General features: G+C 43.4%; 1 protein-coding gene across 2 annotated transcripts in view; it reads left to right on the top strand.

Annotated features, from left to right (window-relative positions):
• The window catches only part of SLC22A23 (solute carrier family 22 member 23), a 110,089-nt gene that overhangs the window by 66,241 nt on the left and 16,546 nt on the right, over positions 1-27,302 (top strand). Inside the window, exons 4-7 of one of the 2 annotated variants that reach the window (XM_059853376.1) lie at positions 8,673-8,841; positions 14,206-14,333; positions 20,761-20,850; positions 26,316-26,418. In XM_059853376.1, the coding sequence (XP_059709359.1) occupies positions 8,673-8,841; positions 14,206-14,333; positions 20,761-20,850; positions 26,316-26,418 (490 nt within the window). The remainder of the gene's footprint in view (positions 1-8,672; positions 8,842-14,205; positions 14,334-20,760; positions 20,851-26,315; positions 26,419-27,302) is intronic. The other variant, XM_059853384.1, reaches the window with a different exon arrangement.

Genomic DNA, 27,302 nt, shown 5'->3' on the forward strand with positions numbered 1-27,302 from the left:
CCTAGAATATATTTTTTCTTTCCTTATGGTAATGTTGCTTGGAAGATAAAAGCTCATTGGGAAATGGAAGAGGAAAAACAGTATCTGTACTACTTCCAACTGTGCATCATCTGCTGTTGTATCAGGAGAAGTTTTCTCATCATCTCTGCATTACCACAGCCTCATTTTTCTTTTTGTATCCTCATCCTCATGGACTTAAAATGAGAGGAGATCTGACCAGGGGCTGTCCTGCCTGTTCTTATTCAGGCACAGTAGCTGTGTGCAGTGTTGGCATGGTTGGGTGGGTGTCCCAATTCTGTCTGCCTGCCTTTGCCTTCTCCAGACCTGTGCCAGGGTTAATGCTGAGCCCTGGAGACACAAAGAATTGTTAAAGCAAAAGTCACCCCTCAGTCTGAGTGGCATCTCCTTCTCCAGTGGATGCATGTGTTGCTTAGAGCACCCAAAACACAGCAGCTCGTTGGCTCTGCATCCCTGCAGTTCCCCTTTCACACTGTTCATTAAATATCTCTCCAGAGCGCCTGGTATAAATCTTTAAAAACGAGGCTGCCCTGGGGGCCAAGTGTGTGACAGCCCTTCACAAAGAGGCTCGCTAATTGCTTTTGATTAAATCGCCTGCACTTCTGCTGGCCCTCGGTGCTGCTTTCAGCCACGCCGCCTCTTCCCGGCTCTCCCCTACGTGGCGTGGCGATGCCACCTGAGCAATTCACGTCCCCTGGGATGGGATGGGTTATTCAGGACATCACCCTAATTTCCACTGATTGCTTCTGACACCACAGGAGGGTCAGGGGAGGAAAAGGAGCTAGGGGCTTTTGCCTTTACAGTTATATCGGTGTGTGAATACACACATACCCATAAATATGTGTGTAAGTTTATGTAACTGCACACGTGTATGGGCTTACAATTGTATTTATGAGAGTTTACTAAGCAGCACCCAATGTTTGCTTAGACTCTGTGTGTAATCCCATTCAGGGCTTGTTATGAAGTTGACACCAGTGAAAGGAGCAAGGCGCTTTCTGGGGGTTGAGCCTCTGGATGTGAGGAGCTTCAGACAAGCCGTCTCCCTTTGATCTGAGGGAGCAGATGCAGGCCAGGCAAAGCTTCATTACAACCTAAAAAGCACCAACTACTTTTCTTGGTCCTCCATTTGGTTTTCTTCCATACTTGTCTCTTCTGTTTGATAAGCTAGTCTGCCACCAACTCAAGTCTCCCGTGTCAAATTCTTGTTAGCAATATGCAGTTCTGCTGACAATGTGCTCAAATCCAGGACTCCGTGCATTTATTCACTCATCCAACAGCATCATGGTAATGGTGGAAAAATCCTCCTTGGAGGAGCACCTCATGGGGGACTTGTGCTTGCAGTGCTTGCAGAGAGCAGGGCTGCCCTCCTGTCTCAGTGAGCTGGGAAAAATTTAATAGACCTGAAACAAGGTGTTATGTTTTTATTTCTTTGTTCCTGCTTCTTTGAGGACCATCATCCACCTTTGAGGTTGCAAACTGAGCTTTTGAAACAGCTGCTGTTGGAATATTGTTTGCCAGTTGATAAATTAGGAGAAGTGCAGATTTCCAGCTATTGAATCTCTTCTCTGTTCTTATTTTAAGTAGCTACAATATTGTTAAAAATTTGCTAACAAATACAGTTGCAGATCCCTTTCAACTAAAGCATCAAAGAAAATTAGCTCCTCTGGTACATCTCACATCAGTTTTTGTTTCAGGTCCTCTCATACACGCTCCTGTCAAAAAGAAGTCAATAATGATTTAGATCCTGCTAAGAGAAAAGGTGCCAGCTGTTGTGAACAGCAGAGGTGTTAGGTTTGCGAAACATTGCTGTGACCAATTGTGCATTTCCTTTAGAGAAAGCCACCTTTTCAGAACAAGAAAGAGTCCCATATGTTTCTGTGCAATCTCAGTTTTTTGCAGAAATAATCAAATGTTTATATGGGTTTGGAGAGTATCTTAAGGGGGATAGGAAATTTTAGACTGGAGGTGGAGGAGAATTTTTTTTTTTTTATAGATGGCAGTTAACACGCATAAAAACATATGTCATGGTAAAGCCTTTTAATCACTTTTTAATTGCATTTAAATTAAGCCATCTCTATACTGAAATTAGTGCTTACTGTATCTACCCATTTCTCATGCTCTTTGTCACTGCTGTTTAGGTTTCCAGGGGCATTCTCCTTGTGTTGTTTCAGAATGCTGTTATTCACATCCAGGAACTGTCACCAAAAGTCAGTGTTGGCTGGGAGCTGCAGACATGCTGCTGCTGCTTTCCTCTGGAAGTAGGATAGATGGCAACTGCAGCACCTCAAATGTGATTTAACATTTCTTTGGGTTTATTACTTTGTATATGGCAGGCAGCTTGGTGTATTACAGGTTTCTTATGCAGTCAGCCATCTGTTTTGTAAGATGTTGTTTGTCTTGTGCAATGTAAAACTTGGCAAATGCAGATGCCATGGGATGAACGGGGGAATGACACGTGCTTCTTCCCCTGCCACTGATGCTCCCTGGGTGACAGCTTGCATCCAGGGCATGGTTGCAGACATCTCTGCATCCTACACACTGGTCAGGCAGCTTCTGCTCAGGGTCTCCAGTCCCTGCAGGAACTGGGATCAGCCTTGCCCTGCCCTGCCCTGCCCTGCTGCATATACATTGTGCCTGGAACTCCACAGCTCTTGCAATCAAGTTAATGAGGGTTGAGTAAACACCCTGCATTGAATCTAACCTGGCTCTGTGCTTGTGGTCCAAACCCTCACCTGTGGGTAGCTACAGACTCTGCAGCTCAGAGGAGAGCTCCTCCTAAAATACCCTGACACAGCTGGGCAGTACCAGGCCTGGAATAGGGATGGTGTGTTACTCATTTGTACCTTACACGAGCAAGTCAGGCACGTGGAAAGTAAAGAGAGGGAAGGCTGCACCTTGTTTTTTAGTTGGATTTTGCATGAGAGGTGTAGCTATATTTACTTTTTTCATGCTATGCCTCTCTGTGAGGCTCCACAGTGCATCCAAAGGGTATTTTGCCTGGCATCAGTTTTGGCACTATCCTGGTCTTTGTATATCAAATGGTCATCTGAGTTAGTTTGATAAGAAAGAATTCTGTTCTGATTAGGTATTTCCCTATCAAGATAGCTCCATGCAGTAGATCCAGGCAATCTATTGAGGTCAGAAATTCAGTGTGCTGCTGCACAGCTGGTGAGGTGTCGTGCTGGCTGCCTGCCTGCCCTGGTGCCAGCCTGACGGCTCTGTCAGCTCAGCTCATGTCAGTGCTCAGGGACTGATTTGACACATATTAAATGTGTTAATTAAATGGTGGGCTAGCATCTGTTAAAAGAACTCTCACCAAATTGACGATGTGTAGAAAAGTACCTTGGAAGGAGCACCTGTGTCAGTTCACAGGTGTATTTTAGAATAACTTCTGTCTTGATGTGCTATTAAGGGAAAATAATACTATTACTCAGCCATTGGAGGTTCAGTCTATTACTGTTCCCTTTTTGTGGCAGTGGATTGGATTTCTCCAGAGAGGAAATTAGATTTTTTCCTTCCCTTTCACTCTGTCTCTGTCCTGTGCTTCCATCAATTGGTGGTTGTCTGTGCACTGCAGTGTGTGTGATAACCTTTACTTCCACAAGTTCATTTACTCTTCCCTAATAAACTGTGTTTACACGTGATACTTCTTTCCTTCTGGTGACAGCAAAGGCAATCAAGATGATGTTCTCCTTGTCTAAATTCATGCAGGAGTGAGTGCTGGCTTAGTCTGGGCCATTTCAGGCAGGACTGAATCAGAAGTGTGCCAACTGGGAGATGGAAGTGTACATAGCCCGTGGGTAGGGCTTGCAGCTCTTAGAAGTTTGTGTCTAGTAACCAAGGGGAAATTTGTGTATATAAGCAGATATGTTGGATTTTATTTTCCTGTCCCCCTAGCAGCCAGCTGCAAACTTGTCTGGGAGTTATTGAGAGTTTTTGCTGCAATTTTATCTGGCCAGCTAGCCAAAAGCTAGCTTTGTTGGGGGGGGGGGATGTTATTCTAGGAGAATCCAGTGAGATTATTTGTTTACAGCAGAGGGCAAATCCCACAGAGAGTGTTAGAGGAAGACAAGGTCCCAGAGGTTTGAGAGAGCTTGGTGGGAATTAGGAAACACAGCAGGGACAGGGTCACCTCCCAGCAGTCTTCAAGATCACTGTGACGGAGGTGGCAGAGCTCATCGTGCCAAAAGGGTGACCTCAGGGAGCATGGAGGTGGTGGGACATGCTGGAGGTGCTGAACAGCCTGGGAAACTAAATACTCTTCGAGGTTTTTTTCTTTCCTTTTGTGCTCTGATGAAAAGCAGAGTCCAAATGCAAAATTCTTTCTCAAGGTCACATCCTGCGCTTGACTTTTGGCTGAGCGGAGCAACTGCTGGGGCTGAAGCAAACACTGGGAATTTCTGGTGTCCCAGATTTTACACCTAAAGCTATGTTGCCAGAGAATCTTTCTCAAATTATGAGTGTTTTTCACCTGAGTCTCATTTTTTTCCTCCCTTTTGAAGAAGAGGAACATCTCAGAGGAGTGCTAAGATGGAAGGAATTAAGCGTATTGGGTGTGCAGTAATATGGGGGAAACTGACAGAAACTGGGGGACTTTTTTTGGGTTTTTTTTATATAATGTGCAACTGTGAGTGTGAATCTAGGATCAGACTGTCACTGTCTCCTTGGGGATTTTTTTCAGTGTGGATTTTGTTGGCCAGCAGGTGCTTTGTCTTGGCCATTTTCTCCAAGGGATACTCCTATATAATTACTGTCTTGGTAGCTTACAGATGGAAACTGGGCAGGGAGAGAGCCCTGGAAAGGCACAAAAAGCTGCTACCTTGTGGTTTCAGATGGAGCTAAAACTTGGGCTGCAGAACAAGAATTGCTTTGTGTTTTGGGTCTGGAGATGGGAGACTGAATGCTAGAGAGTTGTTTAAGCAGTGCAATGTAGCCTCTTTTTTCCTCTTGATATGCTATTTGCAAATGACTTAACTTCTTTATTTTTTTTTTAAACAGAAGTATTTGCCTTTCAATCTTGAGCAAATATTCTGAGAATAAATGTCAGCCTTCTAAGAAAAAACGAGAGGGTTTCTGAAATCTGAAACAGATTGTTACCCGTGTGCAAGTGCAAGATGGAGTGAGAAAGGACAGGATGTGGATCTTAGTCCCTCCATGGCAGTGACAGCTTGCCTGGTGGGATTTGGAGGAGGTGGGCTGTGCAGGGCCATGCTCTGTGGCTACATGAGCTGATGGTAACCCAGTAATACTGCAGTTCTTCCTGGTGTCCTGTCTGTGTGTTCACAGACTGCTTCCACAGCTGCAGGTGGAGAGGATGGAAAAGAAAAACCAGTTGGAAAAGGGAGAGGACAGCATTTCAGATGTCAGGCCATAGCATAGTTATGGTGATTTTATCCCGCATTTCCCATCTTCTTTTCAGAAGAGGTTGCCTGAAAAAATGTTGTAAAGGATACCAGCCCAGTTGTCCATCCCAGTGCCAGAGAGAGAAGCTGTTAGCAAACACATTTTGCCCTTTCTGATGTAAAGTCCTTGTACTCTTGACCCCAGTGCCTGCTCCATTTGTGTGGTTAAGCTGTTGTCTGACCTGTGGTTTTACCATGCCTCTCTGCTGATGGCCAGGGCAGTGGGGCTGAGCCCCCAGCGTGCTGCAGAGCTTCTTCAGTAGCTCCCTCACTCACACCCCAGCAAACCTGAGTTCTTGTGGGCATAACACATCTGGCCCCAGGAAATCCACATTTCCCAGCCAGAGGAGCAGTATGCTGTGCATGTCTCATGTGTTCAGTGCCTGTGCCTAGGCTGGCTGTGGGGCCCAGGTCTGGATCACACCCACTGCCCTCAGGCTGGGAGCAGTTTTGCCTTAGGGGGTGTCTGGGTCTGCCTTGTTTGTCCACTGTTGCTGAGTGCTTATTGACTGTGACAGAGTCTGTCCCACGTGTCCTGAGCATGCCTGATCCTGATCTCACTGCCCAAGTGCTGCAGGACAGCTCTGCATCCAGGTTTCAACGTACCCATACAATCACTTGCCTGGCCCTTAAGGAAATTAGGTCTCTGAGATGGATGTGCTGCTCTGAATGAGCTGCACAGAGTAGGAATGCTGGGCAAGGAAGCGAAATCCTTTACATGCATGTCTCCTTGCCCACACAAAGTTTTCAAGAAAAGCAAATGGATGTATCTGGGAGTTTTTAGTATTGTTGATAATTTCCATGATTAGTGTTTAGGATGAGGGTTTGCTCCATGCTCCACAAAGTAATTGAAGTGGAAACTTTTTCATTGATTCAGGGAGCCGGAGCTTGCTTGCTCGATTTGCCATGGGTGGGTAAAGCTGATCTCAGTCTTGGAGTGATTTGATCTGAGTTGGTATTTTTGTCATGTGAACTGGGTGGAAATGGCTGCAGCCACCGAGGCCTCGTGCCTGGGTGCATCCATGCCCCAGTGTGAGCATCAGCCGGGTGCATTTCCTGCTGCTGGGGCAAGGCTGCTGCCGAGGGTGGCTTTGCTGCAGAGGTGGGGAAGGGTTGGCTGATAGATGCTTGCTAAAAACTGCAGTGCTGAATCTTTTATCATATAAAATTGAAGCCAGATATGTTGGAAAGTCAGTAGGCTGTCCTAATATGTAAAGCATTCCAACAGAGATGTGGTATTTCATATGCTGCTGGTGTTGCTTGAAAGTCACACTCACACAGCTAGAGCAGGGATTATTTTCCTGTCATCTCCAGCTTTTTTAGAGGAAAGGGCAGAAACTGATCATATGCATGTGATAATCCAGAGAAGAAAATAGATGCTAAACAATCTCTGAAGCTATTTCCTTCCTATACAATGAATAACTGCTGCATGCAGAGTTTTTTACTGTGCACCAGTGACTTAATAAAATATACTTTTATTATTTGGTCACTGCTTCCTGACTTTATATAGAAGTTGATTTTGATTTCTACCTGATACTAACCTGAGCAATGCAATTGAAATGCTAAAGCCTTACATATCTAATGCCGACTTCCTGTTTCTATGGCAACAAAACTCGACCTTGTACTTAATGAAGGAATATTGGAGTGTGAGTAGCTGTTACTTTAAGGTTTAGAAAAACAAACAGAAGCACTTTATGTTAGGAGATTAGAGAAATAAAACGGAAATGACCTCTTTGCATAGAACAACAAAAATTTCCTAGGCTTGGGATAGTTCATTAGTAAGAATGAAACCATATTAATGTCATAAGGAGCTCTGGGTTTTAATCTTTTTTACCAAATTAAAATGTAAAAGCCTTTTATAGCATGTGAGAGTCTTTGAGAGCTTTTTCTCCCCTTTTTGTTTCCAAATCTGCTGTGTTTGTGGTTAGGCTAATGAAAATTTAGGCTGCGTGACAACAGATACAATTTCCTTTTTTATTGGCAAAAATCCATTGGTAGTTTTTGTATTGGCTGAAAAGAAAGGGAACAAAATGTGTGGTGTTAATCCTACATTTGATCTACAAGCTAGTTCCTGGTCAGCTAGTTTAAATCTGTGTTACAGTGATGAATGCAAACTGCAGGTTAGAGAGCAAACGAAGGAGCACTTGTCATCTCTTCCTATTTTCTTAGAGCTTTTCAGTTAAAATTTTAACAACCATTAAATTCTAATTTAAAACCACCATAGGAAACACCCCATAGAAAAGCAACGATGCTGACAGCAACATATCACAAATGTTTACAGGCCTCTTTCTGTATCAGCATTCCAATAAGTGCTACACAACATTTGTGGCAGGTTTATTGAGCTGAAGTATTAGTCTGTGCAAGTGAATGTGGGCAAATGGGAAATATGATATAGAGGCTTCTATTACAATCTTACTGGTGAAAAAATTTCTACGAGCCATGGAAATGTTCCCATTTTTGTGTTTGCTATTTCTTCCGTGACTTTTTAAAATGTTGTTGTTAGACTGTGATTCTGACAAATTCTTCTTCTGACTGAATAAAGTTAGCCAGAATTCAGGGTTTAAGGAAACATTTGATCTAGTGAACTGAGTTTTATCTACTCACTTGTCACAAGACAGCTGAGGCAACCAAAGATACCAGTGGTGGTGGTAAAGTGCCCCACAGCAAAAGGAAGGATGGGAGGGCAGGATAAGACAGATGGGAGGTTGGTCTGTTTGAAAGTTGAAGATAAGCTATTGGGAAAAGCAAACCCAGAAACAACACACTCAGCAAAATCCAGCTTGGAATTGGCTGAGTCAGAGCATATTAAACTGTGGGCAGGTGGCATCCTATTTGAGCTGGGTGCCTGAATCCTGCTGAGAGCTGTGCTCTTCTATCTCCCAGCAAACTGTTTGGAAAGGCAGGTGATGTCCCTGAGAAGCCTGAAAAGCCATGACCCAAGATCTTTGGTTTGTGTTTGACCATACATTCCCTTTTAAAAATAAACACCTTATTGTTAAGTCAAATGCTTCTCTAGGCAGAGACTGGAGGAAATCTGGCAGCGAGGGTACAGCAGGTATATGGAAGTTGCAATGTTTGCACCACAGACAGCTGTTAATGGGCTTCTCTAGAGCCTAAATATGGGAGGAAGCAAAACTTATTGGATTCTGCATAGCTTTGACCAAAGCTCCTGTCAGACATGACCTCCCTGAAAGTTTCCTAGAGATGCTCCTTGCTGCTGGGGGCTGATTGCCTGTGTACTCTGTGTTTCAGGGATAGAGCTCTGTCCTCCCGGGCACCGGTTCATGATCACCATGGTGGCGAGCTTCATCGAGATGGCTGGGCAGTTCCTCATGCCCGGGCTGGCTGCCCTCTGCAGGGACTGGCAGGTCCTCCAGGCAGTCATCATCTGTCCCTTCCTGCTGATGCTCTTTTACTGGGTGTAAGTATTTCTTCCTCCTGCCAACGAGCTCCTGATTTTGGACTTGGGAGATGCTCCACTGTCAGGAAGTGTGTGTGCTTCACAATACATATTCCTTTCCCTTTGTTCTTCCATTCACCTTCTGCAAAGCTTGACTTCAAAATAAGAAAGAATAACTTTAGAATCTGCTGTAGCATGCACATGTGCTACCCCCTGCAACATGGTGGGCACTTGGGAGACAGTCCCCTTTCACTGAGGTGAAGTTGTACTTTGTTATTATTCTGGCTGTCACGTCCCCTTTAGGGACTCAAATAGTTCTTGAGAGGATGCATCCCAGCCTGGCTGTTGTCAGATTGTGACTGCATGGCTGTATTTTCCCTTAATACCTATGTTGTGGTTCGGGACTGACACTGCTGGTTTCTTTGATCCAAGAAAAGTTACAAATAGCATCTGTCAGGCCTGGAACAAGCACACTGGGATGTTTTGTATGTGTGAGGTAGTCAGCCCTGAACTAGACTTGATTTTGCCCAAATTAGCACATGCTATGCTGAAGTCTGTGGCTGGTCTGTGCCAGGCATTGGCTTGGGATTGCTCCTACAAGGAATTCCCCACTCCCAATCGGTCCCACTCCTCTGTGCCTGTGGCATTGTGGTGTTGGTTCAGCTGTCTGAGAGAAGTAGGATGGCTTTCACCTTGGGAACAGTGCCAGGTCCATCTCCACCATGACTTTATAAACTTTCCAAAAAATCTTTCTTTGTTGCTCTGTCTTAATAGTGACACGCAGTGGCGGCATAAGACAACAGAGGCTTATGAGAGTAGTGTTGTACAAAACCATAACAATAGGAACACTCACAAGTCTAAAATATTTCATTATTGTACACTGAGAAAAATGATGGAAAAGGCCCCCACTCTGTGCAGGACCAGGCTTGTTGCCTACCTTGGCGAGCAAGGCTTCGTAATGCCTGAAAAGGTGCAACATGTAAAAACTTGTTGCACTGTGTAACAGTTATATTTTTGTATTAACTTCTTACAGAGCCCTCCTGTGTTGATGGTGGTAACCCTCAGCAGGGATTTCACTGCTTATTCCCAAGGTAGACATGCCTCAGCATGGGCAAAATGTCCACTCAGGAGAGTTAAAAGTCCCTTGAAAATAATGACAGCAGGGGTGGGGGGTTACCCCTGTATTCCAACATATAACATTTAAATAACCTCATCTTGACAGTGTTCATCTTGATGAATAATGAAGAGTACTTTTGTTAACCTGTGATGCTGTTCTTCTCTCCCTTACCTGCTGTATGCTATAGACATGCTGGTCTGCTCCAAAGCTTCATGTGGTAATGCCTGCCAGCTGAAATACATGATGTCCGCCACTGGATAAAACACAATATCAAACAGAATATTTACAGATATTTGTGTCCAAAAGGATGGTACAGTAGCTTGGAGATGCCTAATGAGCATAGGGGACGGCATGGAGAACAGGCATCCCTCAGCAGTCTTCTGGAGGCCCCACATTTTTCAGGTGGCTTTGGCAGGGTCTCACATGTTCCTGTTGAGTGGTCATTCCTGAGTGACATTGAAAGGACAGGAAATGCTAAAAATTATGCTGTAATCTGCAAGAACTCTGTGGCTTTTTAGCTGGACAGGGCAGGCAAACCAAGCAAATAAGTCCCCCTTATATATTGTGGAGCATAGCAGCTTGAGAAGTAGTGGTAATAGCCAGTGGATCGGGATTTGTGTTGCCCAGGGTTTTTGCATTTGCAGAAAGGAACCTTGGTTGGGATGACTCTTTAATTATATTGTCAGTACGGTATGTACTTTTCTCTTAGGCTTTTTGCTTCCATCTGTTGCATATTCTCTGGGAAGTGTTACCATTTTATTACCTCTTTCTTTCCTTCCAAATGGAACGTGGACCCGCAGCAGGTGTTACACATAAAGGAAGAAAACTAACTGATTGGTAATAAAAGAACTGGAAAACTGCACTGCTTGCTAATTCCCTATCATGTATCCAAAGCAGTGAGTCAACAGATGCTGCAAATAGCCCCTGCACTGCCTCCTCCTTCCTCTGTACTCTCTTTACTTACATCTCCTGCTGTGACAGCGCTGTTTGCGCCTCAGGGCTGGAGCTTAACCCTCTTCCCACCTATGGCTTTGCTCTTCTGCTGGCCACACGCACATGGCAGGCTGTACAGTCCCCAGGAGGTGCATGGCTGAGTGGATTGGGAAGCTGGGTATGGATGGGGGAAAAGGGAGAGGCAGCAGATTTGTCTAGGAGCGATGGGCAGATGGGCTTGGATACAAAAGTATGGAGCAGATACACCTACTGGGCTCTTAGGTCATTCTGGAAGGGCAAAAAGGCACCCATGTAAGTCAGACATGGGCACAGGGATTTGTGACAGGTGTATAAAGATAATTTAATAGAAGTTAGACTCCTTTCAAGTGTGTGTGTGTATTAGAGCCATAGGGGAAGGGGAACTTTAGTTATATAGACCTTTTTTCTTCTCCCTTGAACAAGGGAAGCTCCAGACAGGATGATGCCATGAATGTCAGTAAGGGCATCAATAACTTGAAATAAACTCCTGCTTCACTCTAACCACAACTGAAGAAATGGAACAAGGTGGCTGGTTCTTTTCTGGCGCTTTTAGATAGGATTTACTCGCACCAAGACACAAAGTTGCAATAACTGTGTTTGTTGACCTGAGGCAGACCCCTAATTGACAATGCATTACAGCCTTTCCATGGGCATCCATTTTCCATCCATCTGCACAGAATCACAGTTCTCCTTCCAGCTACATGTGGTACCTTCCTGGTCTTTATCAAGGATTCTTCTCTCCTCTTAGGATTTCTCAAACTTAAGGTCTTTTTTCCCCAGTGTGCCTTCCGGTCATCCTCCTCTCCTCTCCCTGGCAGCAACAGCTGTGGAACTGGAGATGAAAGTTTAACCAACCCCACCCCCTGTTCTTTCCTTGACTGTGAAAGGATGGCCCTTTCCTTCCTGATAGAGGAGGTAGCAGACTATCAGCCAGCTGTGTGAGGAAAATACTGAAAACCAAAGGTCAGCAGGAAGGAGTGCCTGCATTGGCTGTGGCTCACCAGGGACAAACTCTCTGCACACCCTGGAGCAGGAACACTGAGGGAGCTTGGTGTACTGCTCTAAGGGAGACAGGAAACAAAGGATGGAGTGGCACAAACTGGTTGTGGTCATGCTTTGTTTAAAGCAATGGAGCTGATGGGAACTGTAAGCCAGAGGAACGACCCAAAAGGTGACCAAAAACTGAGCTTTGTGACATTAGCTCAAAAATAAGTATTACTTTTCACACCCCCTCATATGCTAATTACTGAAGTCACCCAAATTCCAACCTAAACATGAAATAACATCACCTGTAACTTCACCTTTTCCCTTCCCTCAAAAAAAAAAAAAACAAAAAACATTATAAATGTAGCTTAATTGAGGAAGGAGGTCAGAGGAGGCTTCACCTTTGTATCCTGAGACCATCGATAGGCTACTCCTATCTCCTCTCTCACCACCTGTTGTGTAAGACTTGAACACTCAGCAATACTGAGTGCTTCTTCAGGAAATTCAAAAAGCAAGCTTGTGTTTGTGATCACACTTTTAGTGCTACTTAGTCATCTCACAATTTAATGCATTTGTCAATGGCTATATTATTCATACTGTAAGTGTTATTGATGTGTGCTTCCACAGACAGTGCATTTATCACCAGCAACCCAAGAACCTGCATTCCTGTTGCTCAATAATTGACACTTTTGCATCTGGCCATGAGATTTATTGAACATGACCAGACTTCTACTCTGGCCATGAGAGTCCATTGGGTGCAACCAGACTTTGTGTGTCACACTCTTTGAGAATTTGTGACCGTGGGAGTTCTTATCGAATGTGACTGGACTGATGACCAGGACTCAAGGCAGCCCACAGATTTTTAAGTGTCCCTAAGGAACCTCTCCCTGCTCACACTGAGTGATGGAGCACCTGAAAGATGCTAGGCTTCAGGACTTCCAGTCTGAGAAACCTGCAGGACCCAGAAGAGAGGAGACATGTTTGTCCCCAGCCTGTGATGCCCATCCTCGTGGCTCCCTACACGTGGGTGGTCATCACAGGAATTGTGGTTTGGAACCTGTGAGCAGACTGCTGAAAATCTAAAACTTACAGGCTGGTGGCTGAGGCTGTACCCTCACCAGGGCCAAGCATGCAGAGATTTTGCATTCAAAAAATTCTTAGTACTTAAAAAAAATGCTTTTTCTTTACAAGACTTTTTGCTGGAAGATGTGCCAAATCATCTGTGCAGTGCGAGGGGTAGTAAATTAGCTGTCAAACTGAATGGTTGTCATCATAGTTGTTATATATTTTTATTGGCTGATATAATTTAGATTGCAGTCTGCTTGATTTCTCTCCTTTTTACTTCTTCTTCCAAAAATACTTTCTCTGTCTCAGTTGGAGGCTTTGCTAAGGTGTCTTCCAAATTGTATCAGCCCTCAGAGATCGTATGATAATGGTGCAATTGGCTGCTTAGAAGGACAAGAACTGGGCAGCAAAGATCAGTGCTTTGTGAAGGAAATTTGAGGGTTTATTATGTATTTGAAGTTAAAAATAGTTGTTAAATTTGGTTTTACTATGGTCTTACGGAAGAATAGTAAAAATGAGGTCTTAACATGAAAAAACCAGTGAAATCTGAAAGTTTTCATGTCTGTAGAAGTTTGGAAGGTTTTGGAGGTTTGTTCTAAGAGCTATGTGTTTCTTTTGTATTAAAATAAACTCATTTGGAAAAAAAAGGGAGAGTGACCAGTTAAGCTTATTGATCTGATTAATATCAGCACTTGTAAGAAACAATTGGATGGTAAATGGACTTTTTTAGCTGTATACATATACATGTTTTTAAGGCAACTAACAAAATCTTATCTTCAGTCAGGGAAGCTTATCATCCTAAGCAGTAATTCTTCTCTTTCATCTGTCTTTAAAAGAGAACCCAAATTACTTCTGTCAGCTGTCTTCTTTCTTTGGTCTGAACTACCATGTGTGAACTGCTCATCTCATTCACTCCCTTTTTGGCATCAAATGTCTATTGCAGACAGCACTGCCTCTTCCTTTCATTTCTTTCAAGTTATATTAATGGACAGAGCACCCATAATATGTCATAAAATTCCAGTGTGCCGTATTTCCATGTGATAGGATACTTGCTGTATGATTTGTGAATCAGGGTAAAAGAAAATATCATAAATTTGCACATTCTGAATCTGTTTTCTGTCTTTTTTGTTTCGTAAGATATTGTTCTGTATTTTGAAATCATTACGTAAATGAGCAGCTAAAACTCTACCAGTTCGTCCTCTGACAGAAAACTGGAGGCAGCCCTAACCTGTTTTCCCTCTTTAAAGTATTTTCCCAGAGTCTCTTCGGTGGTTGATGGCTACACAGCAGTTTGAGGCATCCAAGGAACTGATCCTTCAGTTCACGCACAAGAACAGGATGAGCACAGAAAGCGACATCAAAGGAGTGGTGCCTGGTGAGTTGGACAGACAACTGCAAATCCCCCAGCTCTTCTCCAAAGGCTGCACGTGGCGTCACTGCCCAGAATTAAATTTATTTATTATTAAATGTATTAAATTTATTTATCCATTTATTGCTTGTAAATCATCTCATTCATTCATTCATTCTGCTCTTGAAAACCCATTCCAAACTCCAGCACTGTGTTAAAAACTACATGGCCTGTTGAACAGTCCTAGTAATTACAGTCTTGTCTTGCAGTGCCGTGTGTCTTTAGAGACATCTCTTGAAGAATTTTACCATGGCTACAAGAGTGCGCCTTCAGCTCTGTGTGCCTCTGGAAACTCTGTTTTGAGGAAGCTGCTTGCTGGGATCCTGCCCATCACCCAACACTTACTCTGTTGGTTTGGAGAAGCAGCAGCACTCAAACCCCCTATTCTAAAGTGCCAGCCCCATGGGAAACTTAAACCACATTAGTGTTTCTCTTTGCAGCTTTGGTCCAAGAGCTGTTTTGCTTTCCTCTCCTGCATCATCTGACTGATGCTGCTTTAGGGATGGAGGGTTGCTGCAAGTGACAGTGGTAGGGTGCAGTTTTTGCTTGAGAGTCTGAAGTATCAATTCCTTGGTTTACTGATGCTTTAGAAAGAGCTGGCTCCCCTCGTCACCAGAATTGTCATTGAATAAGCCAAGATCCTGTCTTGCAGATTGCTGTACAGAAGAGACTCTGTGCGTGTGTGTATGTGTGTTTGTCTAATTACAGCAAAGGCAAAGAGCTTCTGGATCTTTATCTCCCCCAGTGCATCTGCCAGATTTGGTTCAGGCTCCCCTTTTTCTTCTCACAGGCTTGGTTCTGCCCATAAGCACCCATTTTGCACTGTCGTTTGCAATCTGTATCAGACTTGTCAGAAAATGGGTGGAAACATTTCCCCTGCTTTTCCAACACTACCTGCTCTGACCCCAGGGGCTGCAGGGGAACCTCAGCCAGTAGCTCTGCCAGTGGGTAGAAGTGATGTTTCTGCACTTGCCTGATCCTTGTTGAAGGTCTCTGGGGTGACTGTAGTGCCTGTCAGTCAGTGTTAAAGTCGTCAGTCAGCCCTGGAACAGGCTTAATCCAGGATAGAAAACTGTCACCATTAACATCAGTGCCTAATGAATAAATCAATCTCCATCAGTGAGGGATGGAAAGCCCTGTTCAGCGTCTCTGGTACACATTCCCAGGTCACTGGTGTGATGACCACAACACTGGTGTTAATTAGCTGGCTTGCATGTAACTGTGTGTCTGGGGTTACAGTTCCTGGATCTGCATCGCACAACATGGCTTTTCAGTGTAAATGCCATTTTTCTGGTAAGGTTTTGAAAAGCATTAGGGGTGTGGGAGCTGTCATTAACCTGTTGATATCCCTCCCACCTCATTTTTGCAGGTCTTCCTCAGAATAAATTATGGATCTTGAGAAGTGATGGGTCCCTGAGCCAACAATTGGCCTTGGAGTTTGCCAACCAATTCCTAACTTTGGCTTGTGTCAGTCAGCTTCTTGAATTTGCAGATGAAATAAAAAGTATTTTAGGGGAAAGAAAAAACTAATTACTTGAGTTTCCTTTAAGGAAAATAATAAAGACACAACTGTGTGCTGGAGGGATTTATTTAAGCCATGTATAATGATATTGCCCATGGAGGAATGCTAAATTTCAAAATGGCTTTATGACTATTATTTGTGACTGATTACTTTTCTCAGCAGTTTCATGGTAGGAGTAGGCTCCTGTTTAAGGAGGGGACTCCCTTTCATGTGGAAAAACAGAATGTTATTGCACACCTTCTTACTGTGGATCCTCTGACTGCAAGTACACTTAGTTATAGCAGTTGTCAGTACAGCACCATTTGCAATTTATAAACGATTTAGAACATGATCATTTCTGCCTCCTCATTGATGATGAGGTTGTTGGGGGTTTTTATTGTTTCTTCCCTCACTTTTTCTCTTTAAACTCTTTCTGCAGCCCCACGCTTAAAGGCTTTTCTCATGCAGCCCTGGAGGGATGCTGCATTTCTGCAGGAAGAGTAAGAGGGGAGCAGTATTAAAAGAATTAAATAAGATTAACTACAAACTACTGCAGGAAGGACCACCTCTCTCATTCTGGGTGCATGGGGGTGTTGATGGCCTGAGTGAGGACAGGAAGAGAGTAGGATTCTTGAATTAAGAATGTGATCAAGCTGCAGGCCTTGTATCTTGCTGTGGGTCGGAAGGAGGAGGAGCCCTTTCTCTGCTCTTGTGTGCTGCAATAACATGCCCATAGTTGCTCTAGCATGGAATGGGTAAAAATCTGGTACTTGTCTGGGAGAAAGGGTGACATTGAGCCTGATGCAGATATCCCTCGTTTTCCCTTTATTCCACTGTTGAGCTTTCCTATCTGTGTGGAGGGATTTTTGTTTTGTGATTTGTTTTATTCTTTGTTTTCCATCTGAAAGGGCTGGAAACTGTTTTGCTCTAGTTAGGGGCCATTGTGTTGTTGTTGATTATTCCTCACTGCATTGTTGTAACAGCCTCCTGTGATTGAATTACTCCCAATGCATTTAAATGATAAACTGCTCACTTGCAGTCCCTTCCAGCTGAAAATCCCACTGTAATTTTGCTCATACACACCAATCAAATTAGTGTATCTGATATAACAGATCATGACAGGAGTTACAGGACTTTCATATGTACCTATTTTGGCACTTGATATGAGTCCCATAGTAAAAAGAAGCAGTGTTCAAGAGGACAGAGTATTTCTGGGATGCAAGAAAATTTAATTTTGAATTGCTCTCTGAGCAGTGAGCAGGCTGATATTCCTTTCTGAAGAATTACACCATTTCCACTGCCTTCTGAAGGCTTTTGCTTGTCCATTTGCTACACTGCCTGTAGTGGAGAGTTCCACTAACCATCTGTAGGGCTCTGCTCCATGGGGAGGTGGCCCATGTGTCAGATGGGGCAAGGGGGGAAAAGGAAGCAAAATTTATCTGCTGTTCTTGACAGTCCTTTGGGTTGGAGTGGTTGCCAGTGCTCTCCTGGGAGATGTCTCTACAGGCAACAACTAAAAGTCCAGACAGTGATCCAGCTGCAGCTGGAAGGTCCAGCAGCTGCCATAACAACCCCTGCCAGGAGAAAATGAGGGTGGGCAGCTGGTGGGCAATGTCCAGCCAGAAAGATGGAGTGGAGTGTGCTTACATGGGAAACAAATTACAGTGAGACAAGGGGTGTTGATAGCAGTTGAGTGTGTTGTAAATTTACATTGCCCTTATCTTCAGTAGCCTGTCCCAGGCCTGATGTTGGTTGCATAAAGGCATCTTTTTCCTCAGTAGCTTTAAGTGGCTTTATTTTTGAGTGCTTGGTGTACCTTGTGATTTTGGGCAGGAATAATTTGCCTTTATAATGAGATTTTTGGATGTATGTGGTTGCGTTTTCTTCTTTAATGCTTAAGAAACATAGGTGAATTAGACCTGGTTAAATGACCCCTGGTATGTTTTGACTAAAAGTTACACCAGTTGGCTTTAAGCTCTGCCTTCTTTTAGAAATAAAAGTTTAAATCTGTTTTTGCATCAAGGAAATTATTTTTATTCAACTGTGTATTGAAATGTCATTTTTAAAACAGGCTTGCTGAATTTTGTTGACATATGTTTCAAAGCATTACCCAAAAAAGTCAGCTTCAATCATGAGCAAATTAAATATTTTGATAATATTGATTCAGTACAGATTTTTCTCTACCAGTGTCTCCAGAAACTTCACCATCTCTTCCTTGTTTCCCTGTAGAACAAGAAGCAAACACACAATTCAGTGCAGCTGTAGGACAGTCATTTTGACCTTAGTGTCACAAATGATAAGGAAGTATGAAGATTGTTTAACAAACAGGAGAAAAGAGTGTTCAGGGGAATTGGAAATCCTAAAGCATCAACCATCCTTACACCTTTTAAAGGTGTGTTACACTTTAGGAGGCTTTCATTATTTTTATAGAATGCATTCTCTTTCTTTGTATAAGGTTGAAGGGTCTGTTTGTTGTCTGGAACAAATTGTCTGCTGCAAGCTGACCTTGGCTGCAGCAGCACCCAGCCCTGCTGTGTTTGGGTGTCCTGGGAAATGCTCCACTGGAGACACTGCTGTATCAGCAGCTACCCAAGTGTCACATGTGATGCTTCCATGGAAACCACCCCTGGGCAGTTCTCTTTGGCTTCCCCTCTGTGGGGAGACATTTCAGGTGTTCCTTAACAGGAAAATAACTGCTTAGCCAGCTTTGAAAAAACCAAGGTCCCTTTTTGCTCATCTCTGGATGGAAACACAAACCAGTGGTGCCCCTGTGGGCAGAGAGGTTATAGCTGTACCTTCCCAAAATTCCCTTCTAAGCTTAGAGAAACAATATTGATGTATTCACCAAAGGTGGACAGCAAAGGTAAAGCAGCCAAAGAGATGCCAGCACTTTAGCATGCAGGACACAGCATGGAGAAGATGCAGTTGTATGTTGGTGATAAGTACTCTGTGTATGTGTGTGGATTGCACTTAGGAAAGCTGTGGTTTTCAGGGAGTTTCCCTTTGAAGAAAAAAAATAATTCTCTTTCACCTTTCTTGCTGCTGAACAACATGCTGCCATCACTTTCCTTTAAACATAAGCTATTTTTCTGTTTTGTTTTGCTATGTATGTTTTTTTTCCTAAGCATGAGGCTTGAATCTCTGTAATTATATGCATTTTCTTTTTCCACTGGGTAAATAGCAGAGGGAAGGGTGAAAATGTCTTATGTCTGAAAGTCAGTCTATTTCCCTACGAAGCTTTACTCATATCCTTAGACATCACACCCATCTGCACTGCACTACTGATTTAAAGCTTGTGATAGATGAAGAGTGTATTAGCTGGAGCAGAAAAGCAAGTTTCCTGGTTCCATAATATAGGTAATCCCATGTGATTGTGAAGTAGAAACCTGCCAGATGTCCTCCTTTGCCAGATCCTGTTTCTTGGGTGTTTAATGGTGCTAAACTTGAATGCTCCACGCAGCTCCCAGAGGGTGGTCAGGTGAATGTGGGAAATGTAGTTAAAACAGTTCAAGGTGCTGCTTGAAGGCTGTGTGTCAGCCACAGAGATTTCTATCTCAAAAAAACCCAAAACCAGCCCATGATTTCTGTTGTCCTCTCATATGTTAAATCAGTTTCAGGAGAGTCTGGGTTTCTCCTGCTGGGCCTCTGTTGACCAGTAGCAGGAACTGGTGGAGTCTGAGCAACTCTTTCAGAATGTGCTGCACATGATAGTGATTAACTAGAGCAAAACTGGTCAGTTAGGTCCTCTGCTGCTGGCTTGGTCTACAGTAATGGAAGAGGAGAGCCCAAGCATGCCCTGACTGTATCCTTAGCAAAGGTAGCAGTGATATCTGACAGTATCAGGTTTTGGTGGGGTCAGGACGAAAAGGGTGAGAATGTGCCTACTGAGAATGTGCCTTTTGATGCTGCTGGGAACAGCCAAATATGCTAGAAAATTTAAAGGGGGAAAAAAAAAAAAGAAGGAAGAGGGGGCTGTCAGCCTCTATTTCAGTTTGAATGATTCTTTCTCACTAGTTCAGTCCTCTGCAGATTCTCGCTGGCTGCGCTCCAGCCTGTTGATTTGTGCCCCGCTGGCACACTGGCTCTTTGTGCACAGGGCTACCTATGCTCCCAGAGGAGCCAGCTTTACAGGCCAGGAACCATGTGCAGAGGGCTGGCAGCAAGCCCTGGTGCTGCTGGCATTTCCCCAGCCCACGGGCACCAGAGGGGAGAGGACTGGTGAGTCTGGATGTGGATGTGAAGGGTAGGAGGGAGACCTCGAGAACCAAGTGTGGAAGTGGAGAGCAGTAAGAGGGGACCAGTGGCCAGAGAAGAGAGGAAATAAGGCACTTTAAGAAGTGTGGGACAAAGAATAAAGATAGTTGGAGGGGACCTAGAGAGGCAAGGGCAACAATGGACCAGGCGAAAGCAATGGAGGAAGAGTGTTCTGTAGAGGAAGAACAGAGGAGAGCTAGAGCATGGAGACCAAAGGGACTGCAATCATTTTCTTCCCCCTCCTTCCGGAGCAAGCTGTCAAGCCCAAGGATTCATTCTTAGAACTCTTCTTTTGCAAAATCCACTCCTAAAATGTTTGCTTCACCCGTCCCTGCTGCCCAACTTGCTTGCTCAGCTTGCTGAGGTTCCCTCCATAGCTCCCACAGCAGAGAGCAGCAATGCATGTGTGGGTGCCTGCAACCTCCTGATGGCCACAGCTCCACACAAGGACATTGGAGGTGCTCTTTGTGTTGTTGTTGGGGTTTTCTTTAACACTGATGATGCTGGAAAGCGTTGACAAGTCACGCTCTGGGAAATGCAAGAAGTCAGGTTGCCTGGGCAACCCCTGCTTGGCCTCCTGGTATGAAGGCATGATGATACAGCCTTTAATAACATGATTACAACCTATTTTTTCCACAGGGCATAGGATGGACGAATCAGTGCATAGGATGGACGATGATGTGGGAATGAAGCTGTTGTCTGTTCCTCATTTGTTGCAGAATTTGGAAGGTGTGTAGTGAATGAGGCAGAGGCTTGCAGAAGGAAAAAGGACAGTGCTGGGGAAACGAAGCTGAATACTTCCTGAAGAATTGTACTCATTCTCTGGGTCTTTCAGGGATATTCTTGTATGATGATGGAGATTTCCCTGGAATCAGGCCCTTTCAGTGCTGTCACTAATCACAATTTCTTCAATGTCTGTCTCTAGCGTGTAATTCTGGGGCTTGATTTGCAGAAAGATGGGAGCATTTATATCAACACCTACAAGGGGTATTGCTGCATGATTTTTTGTCATTATGGACACAAGTCCTCTCTATTTTATCTCCCTGCTTGCAAAACAGGAGCGATCTTTGCCGTTACTCTTACAAGAAGGTGGTAGAGATTTGCTTTTATGAAGTACATATATGTTCTGACAGCACTGTAGGAATGTCTCTAAGGAAATCTATCGTTTTTTGTACTCACTGGGAAGTTTGGATAATGAGGCTGAGGGGTACATGTTGAATGGGAAAGGCAGAGATGTCTTTAATACCTGCCCCTTGAATGATTGCAGTGAACATTCTGGGGGCAAAACTAATGTGTGATCATCTAAATGCTGGGTCATAATGCACATGAGCAACTGAAGATTGCAACAGCAACCTTATGTCTGACTTTTCAATCTTTTTTGGATGTAGTTAGAAATAGAGGATTCAAATAAATCATTGCAGTCAGTCCATAGCTGTTACAGTCCTAGGGTTACAGAGTTGCTCTCCTGAAAGGAGGTTCATTTTAAGTGCTGTTAGTACTAATGTCCAGTGCTTGGGTTAGAAAGCCATTCTAGTCTCCACATTCCTCTTGTACTGCAGGTGCATTTTAGCATTCAGTTTAAATACACTATTGCTCTCTGGGTTTGTTCTTTTTTCCCTCTCCCATTTGCTCCTGTCTGTGCCTGTCTTAAATCTCTTTTTCCTCATGCTATATGAGAAGCGATTCCTGTACTGAGATGAGGTTCTCCTCTATCTCCTCTCCTTTTATCATTGCAATACTCCAGCTTGCCAGAGCTTTAGTTTCTCAAATATTGATGACCAGAACTGTAAAAGAATTCCAGTATTTCATTGTCTGACTTGCAAATACCTCATGGCTGCATTAAACTGGTGCCGTATAGTCATTTGTGTTCAAGTAGTACATAACCAAGTCCAACACAGGTTTTTCTTATCTTCCACCAGGAACATTTCCCCTTAATCACTGAGAATTTTGCATTGTATTTCACATTTTCACTTGCTTTTGCCACAAGCTGGATCTCAAGCTCACTCAGTTCCTCCAAAGGCCCATTTGCATTGTACTTACCTTTGATAGTAAGGTCGTGCCTCACTTTGTCACCAGCAGACCTTACCGGTACCTTTCTGAGATTTTTGCCAAGCTCCCTACTCAGATTATTAAACAAGATTAAAAAAAAAAAAAAAGGTGAGTCATCCCACTACTAATGTCGTGCCATCCGCTTATGATTTCTGTTTTTCTATCCCTTATCTCTCTCTCCCCATCAGTTAATACTTTACCTACCTCATAATTTCTGTATATGTCTTGAGAGCTGGACAAAAGTCCTGGAAGGTATAAATAAACCTGTGTACCAGTAACTCTGCCTGCCTGAGAATAGATGGCTTCACCTCTGTGTTTCAGACTGGTCCACCTCCTGCTGCAGAGCTGTCAGGCTCCCGGGATTGATTGAGTCTCTGTGCTAGGCTTCCATAGATCTTTTCATGTTCAAAGAGCTACTGACAGTATCGTTTAGCAGACAGAAAAATCCAGCAAAAGTCCATCACCACAGGACACTTGTCATTTTGGACATTAAATTTTCTGTGGCTTGATTTGGGCTTTTGTCTGTTTTGTCTATGCCAAGTGATGCAGAGACGGGTGGCTTCATCCGAAGGCTCTAAAGATACTTTCTGATTTTGAAAGGCATGCTCCTGAAATGCAGAGGGTCTCTTGAGAATTCAGCAGCTTTGGGAGCTGGTAGGGTTCCCCTTCCCATGAGACTTTTAAAGTCTGCCAGTGAATAGTTTTAATTTCCACTGAGATGTAAAGAGTTAGCTTGTTGACAGTTTTCCTACTGAGTCCCTGAATAGGAAGCCTAGAGTGTGTGTGGGCTCTGGAGTATGGGAAAACTCATTAGTGGCCTCTGAATAAATGGATAGAAAGATTCTTATATTCCACACTCTACCTTTTGGTAAATCAAAACTGAAACATTTAATGCTAATTCCTCTGTACTGGTGACTTCAGTGTAAAATCAAAGAGTAAGCTGGGGGTACAGGGAGTTTTTCTGGTGTTTGTCCTGAAAGAAAATATTTTGCTTCCATGAGGCTTTAATAGGCTTTGGCTTGCCTTTTAATATCTTAACTTTGACCTATGAAGTCAGCCTGAGAGCTGTCACTCTCCTGATGCTCATCAAAGTCAGTCGGAGCATCTCCTTTCATGCAGGCAGGCTCCCTCCAAAGACAGCAGGTCGCTTACATGAGAGCCAGTTCTGCAGCTGATGACTTTTTTATGAGTCACATAGCTTATTTTTTCTTATCAGAATGAAATTTTGGTTATTGCAGGTTGTAAATTTTGCAATATAGTGGGGATTTTTGGTGAATATCTCACTAGTATTCATAGAAGCAAAGGAGGGAGAAAGCCATCAGAAAGATGGATTGTGTTGGAGACTTGGAGGCAAGTCATTCATCTAAAGCAGGTGACTTAGATTTGGAGTTTTAACAACATCATAGAGGGATGGAGGTGTAAATATCTGTTAGAGTCACAAGGCTCTCAATAAAAAGCTAGGTTCTGTTTGCATTCTTTGGTGTAAGCTTTGAGACTAGATCCTTTTCTCCCTCTTTTTTTTTCTTTTTATTTTCTCCTTTTTTTTTTTTTTTTTTTTTTAATGCTTGTAATGCTGTTACATCTGGAATCAAGACATTTTTGTATATGGCTGTGACATGTCCATGGAGTATAACTCCCATGAGAGCAGAATCGAGGGTCCCTGCAGAAAGACTGCTGCACAAGTAGGGCAGAGAAGGGGTGAGCTGCCCTGTCATGTGTGATGCTCACTGCAGCTGGCACAGGAGCTGTTTGACAGTTCACATAACCAAGTGAGCCTTTACTTGGGGGCAGAACAGCAGCTCAGTGAAAAGCACTGACTTAGGAGGAAGGTTAAAAGGGGGGCTTGAGTGCAGGTGAGAAGGATGCATGACAATAAAGAACATATGGATTATAGGAAGACCTGATGTATGAACAAAGCAGGAGTGGAGGGCAACATAATGTTTGGTTGCAAAGAAAAGTGTAGCCAAGCTGATAATTTCTTCTCTTGATTTTGTTGAGTTGTGGCTCAATACAGCATGTATTTATTTACAAGTAAGTCTACTCTCTGTCTTGAAATAAAAAAGGAAAAATTTTTCTGAGAAACAAACGCACAAACAAAAAACCCTATCAGATTAAGAAAATCTGAAGAATATGGCATATGTACTTTCTGCTGATAGAGGATGAGATGTTTTACTTTATAGCCCAGATCTGATCATTCTTAATTTGAGAGCGAATCCCTTTGAAATCTGTGCAATATGTGTTGTTTGGGTAGTGATTTTCATAGCTGCCCTTCAGCTGAAACACTCACCAACAGCCTTTCAAAACCCTTGGGCTTCTTTAAGTGTTTGCTTTGACTTTTTTTACTGTAGAAGGTTTGGCCTGGGCTCAATCATGGCCTTTACAATTATGTTTTATCTTACTGTTTCCATGGATCTGAATTATTCTGTTCCCACTAGAATTTTGCTACAAAAATTATTTTGACCTTGTTCTTTGAGATTAGGCTCCAATTTTTTTATTGCTTATATTTTAATATGGCCCCGATCCATTGCTGAGTCTGAAGAGGGTTTCTGTAATACAAATATCAATTTAACTAATTTTTCCTTTTGCTCCACCTTAGTTTTTCTGCTTTTGTGGGCTTTATGCTGCATAGATTCTGGGGAGAGATGGCCATTATCAGGTTGTTAGGAAAGTAGTATAGCAATATTCTGCCTAAATACAATCTAATCTAATCTATTTTACTAATGTAAAATACATTTTGCTGCTTTTGTCAGAAGCCTTCCCAGTAATTAGTCTAGAGAGAAGACCAGGAGTGACCTGTGAGCAGTTAATAGATCAAGTATTTGCATGTAAATAGTGTTTGCTTGATTTATTGTTTTTGTGATGCACTTTTCAAATAATAGCTGGCAAATGTGGTTTTTGTTTGGTTTGTAAATTCAGGTGGCTTTTATTTTAAACGCCCCCACCCCAGCTTGCTTTTATTTTCTCCTATCTTGCATCTCTTTAGGAAGTTGCTATTCAGCAGAGTAAGGCAGAGGTCAGGGCAGGCCAGGCCCGTGTGGGCAAATGAGGACACCCGAGCTCATTGCGTATGCACGAAGAGAACTCATGCACCCTTCACAGCAGGGCCATGCTGCTGCCTTTAAACACAGTCAGGGGAAAAAAAAAAAAAGAAGAAAGCAGCAGTGAAAGCCTTTACCCCAGAAAACAGACCTAGTCTGTGCTCTTGGTGGGCATTATTTTTGTGATGCTCCTTTATAGCTACAGCTTCTCCTGTGTTTTTTGGACTTGTTGCCCACTGATCCGGTAGCTTGGAAACAGTGGCTGCTTTGGCACACTTAGGTAGGTGTTCAAGTTCCAACTTAATGATAATTGGGAAATAAACAGTGCCCTTCATTATTGTCCCGTGCCAACACGGGTATCAGAAGCAACATTTGTAAGGCTTGTGTGTTATTTCAGCATTACAAAGAAAAGTTCACTTGAAGCTGCCCAGAACTGGAAGGACATGGTGGGGCTTTAGTTCTGAAATGCAAAGACACCACAGCTGCTGATGCCCAATGATTTTTCTTTAAGGAAATATCTTAATGTTTAGGAAATCCATCAGAATAATTTTAAATATTTGAAAAGGGAGTGGAGTGGAAGATGGATGAGCTGACATAATGTCCTAGCCACTGCATTCTGAAACTTGCATTTGAAAAAACTTCAAAAGATGACCCATGAAAAATGAGTTTGAGCTCCAGTCCTTTCCATGGCTTTTTAGGTATGCATTGCACAATGGGAGCAGAGCCTGTCGCTGCACGAGTGCAGTTCTCCCTGTGGAGGGTTCTAAAAATTAACAGAATCCTGAACTTCTTCAAGAAATTTGCTATCATGCTTGTTGGGGTCAAGGTCCATACTGCTCCCACTTTACATACACATTTTTAACTGGGAGGAGGTTTGGAGTATGAAGGAATTCTCAGTTCTTTTGCCCCAAGAAGATGAAGGGAAGCCTGGAAGAAAAGGAGGAACCTGTGCTGGACTTTAGGCAGGTAGTTCAGCATTTTTATAGCTCCTGTAAATGTAATCAATAGTGTTCTGCTCTTCAGGACATCCCTCAGCATATCTTAGTTCACAAGTAAATCTTCTCATTCTTCTCAGTGAAATGATAATTCTGATTTCGTTTGTTTCAGAGCTGGAAAAGGAAATCACCAGGAGACCGAAGAAAGTCTGCATTGTTAAAGTGGTGGGAACAAGGAACCTGTGGAAAAACATAGTAGTGTTGTGTGTGAACTCGTAAGTCCAATCTCTCTATTTAAATATCCGTGTGGTCAGTGAACTGGAGCAGCAATGGGAAGTGATGAGGGAGCTCCACTATTTCCTACTGTGGGACCCTTCTCTAACATCTCTGATAATTGATCCTGGAAAAACACCAGCTGTTGCAGGGAACTGCATTTTTTATGGCAAACGTGGAGGAGCCCACTGGCTGCTTCAGACAGCAGAACCTCATCTTCTCAGGTGCCATGCTGCAATTGTGTTGCTGTCACCAGCGGTCTCACGTGGCCACATGCTGATAGGTGCTCGTGCATGCAGACATCTGCTTGGCATCCCAGGTGGGAGTTTTGAAACCATTCATGCCCCAGGAGTACAGGTTCAAGTTGTTTACATCTAATAGGGCTGCGGTGCAGAAGAAGATGTTGCTTGCCAGTAAATACAAGTCGCTCCCTCGTGTAACAGCTGTGCTTGGTGGGTCTTCAAAGGCAGATTAAAAAGTGCCTCAGCACTCCCAAATTTTGTGCAGGGGGTCACAGGAGAAAGTGCAGTCTCCAGCAGAACAATGTGATGCTTGCCTCCTTAGTCTTCATTTTAGAGATGCTCATGCGGGCAAGCATCAGCCTGAGGGTTTTGCAGGTTACAGGTTCTGAGATCTTTTGTGCAGAACTGACACCTTGTAAAGAGGAAATACATTAGCTTGCAAGTTCTGGAAGGGCACCAGCAGTGCATCTTCTAATTTTTCCATCGTGTAAACTGCCCGTTTGAATTTTTCATGGTTTTCATTTCAAATGGGAGGTGGAGCTAAAGAAGGCTGGGAATCTCCTTCCTCTGCCAGGTTGCGAAGTATGTAGCTCTCTTGTGGCTTTTTCTTCCTCACATCAGGGCACTACTCTGCAGCCCTCACT

The sequence above is a fragment of the Haemorhous mexicanus genome, chromosome 1 (assembly GCF_027477595.1).
Source record: "Haemorhous mexicanus isolate bHaeMex1 chromosome 1, bHaeMex1.pri, whole genome shotgun sequence".
NCBI lineage: Eukaryota > Metazoa > Chordata > Aves > Passeriformes > Fringillidae > Haemorhous > Haemorhous mexicanus.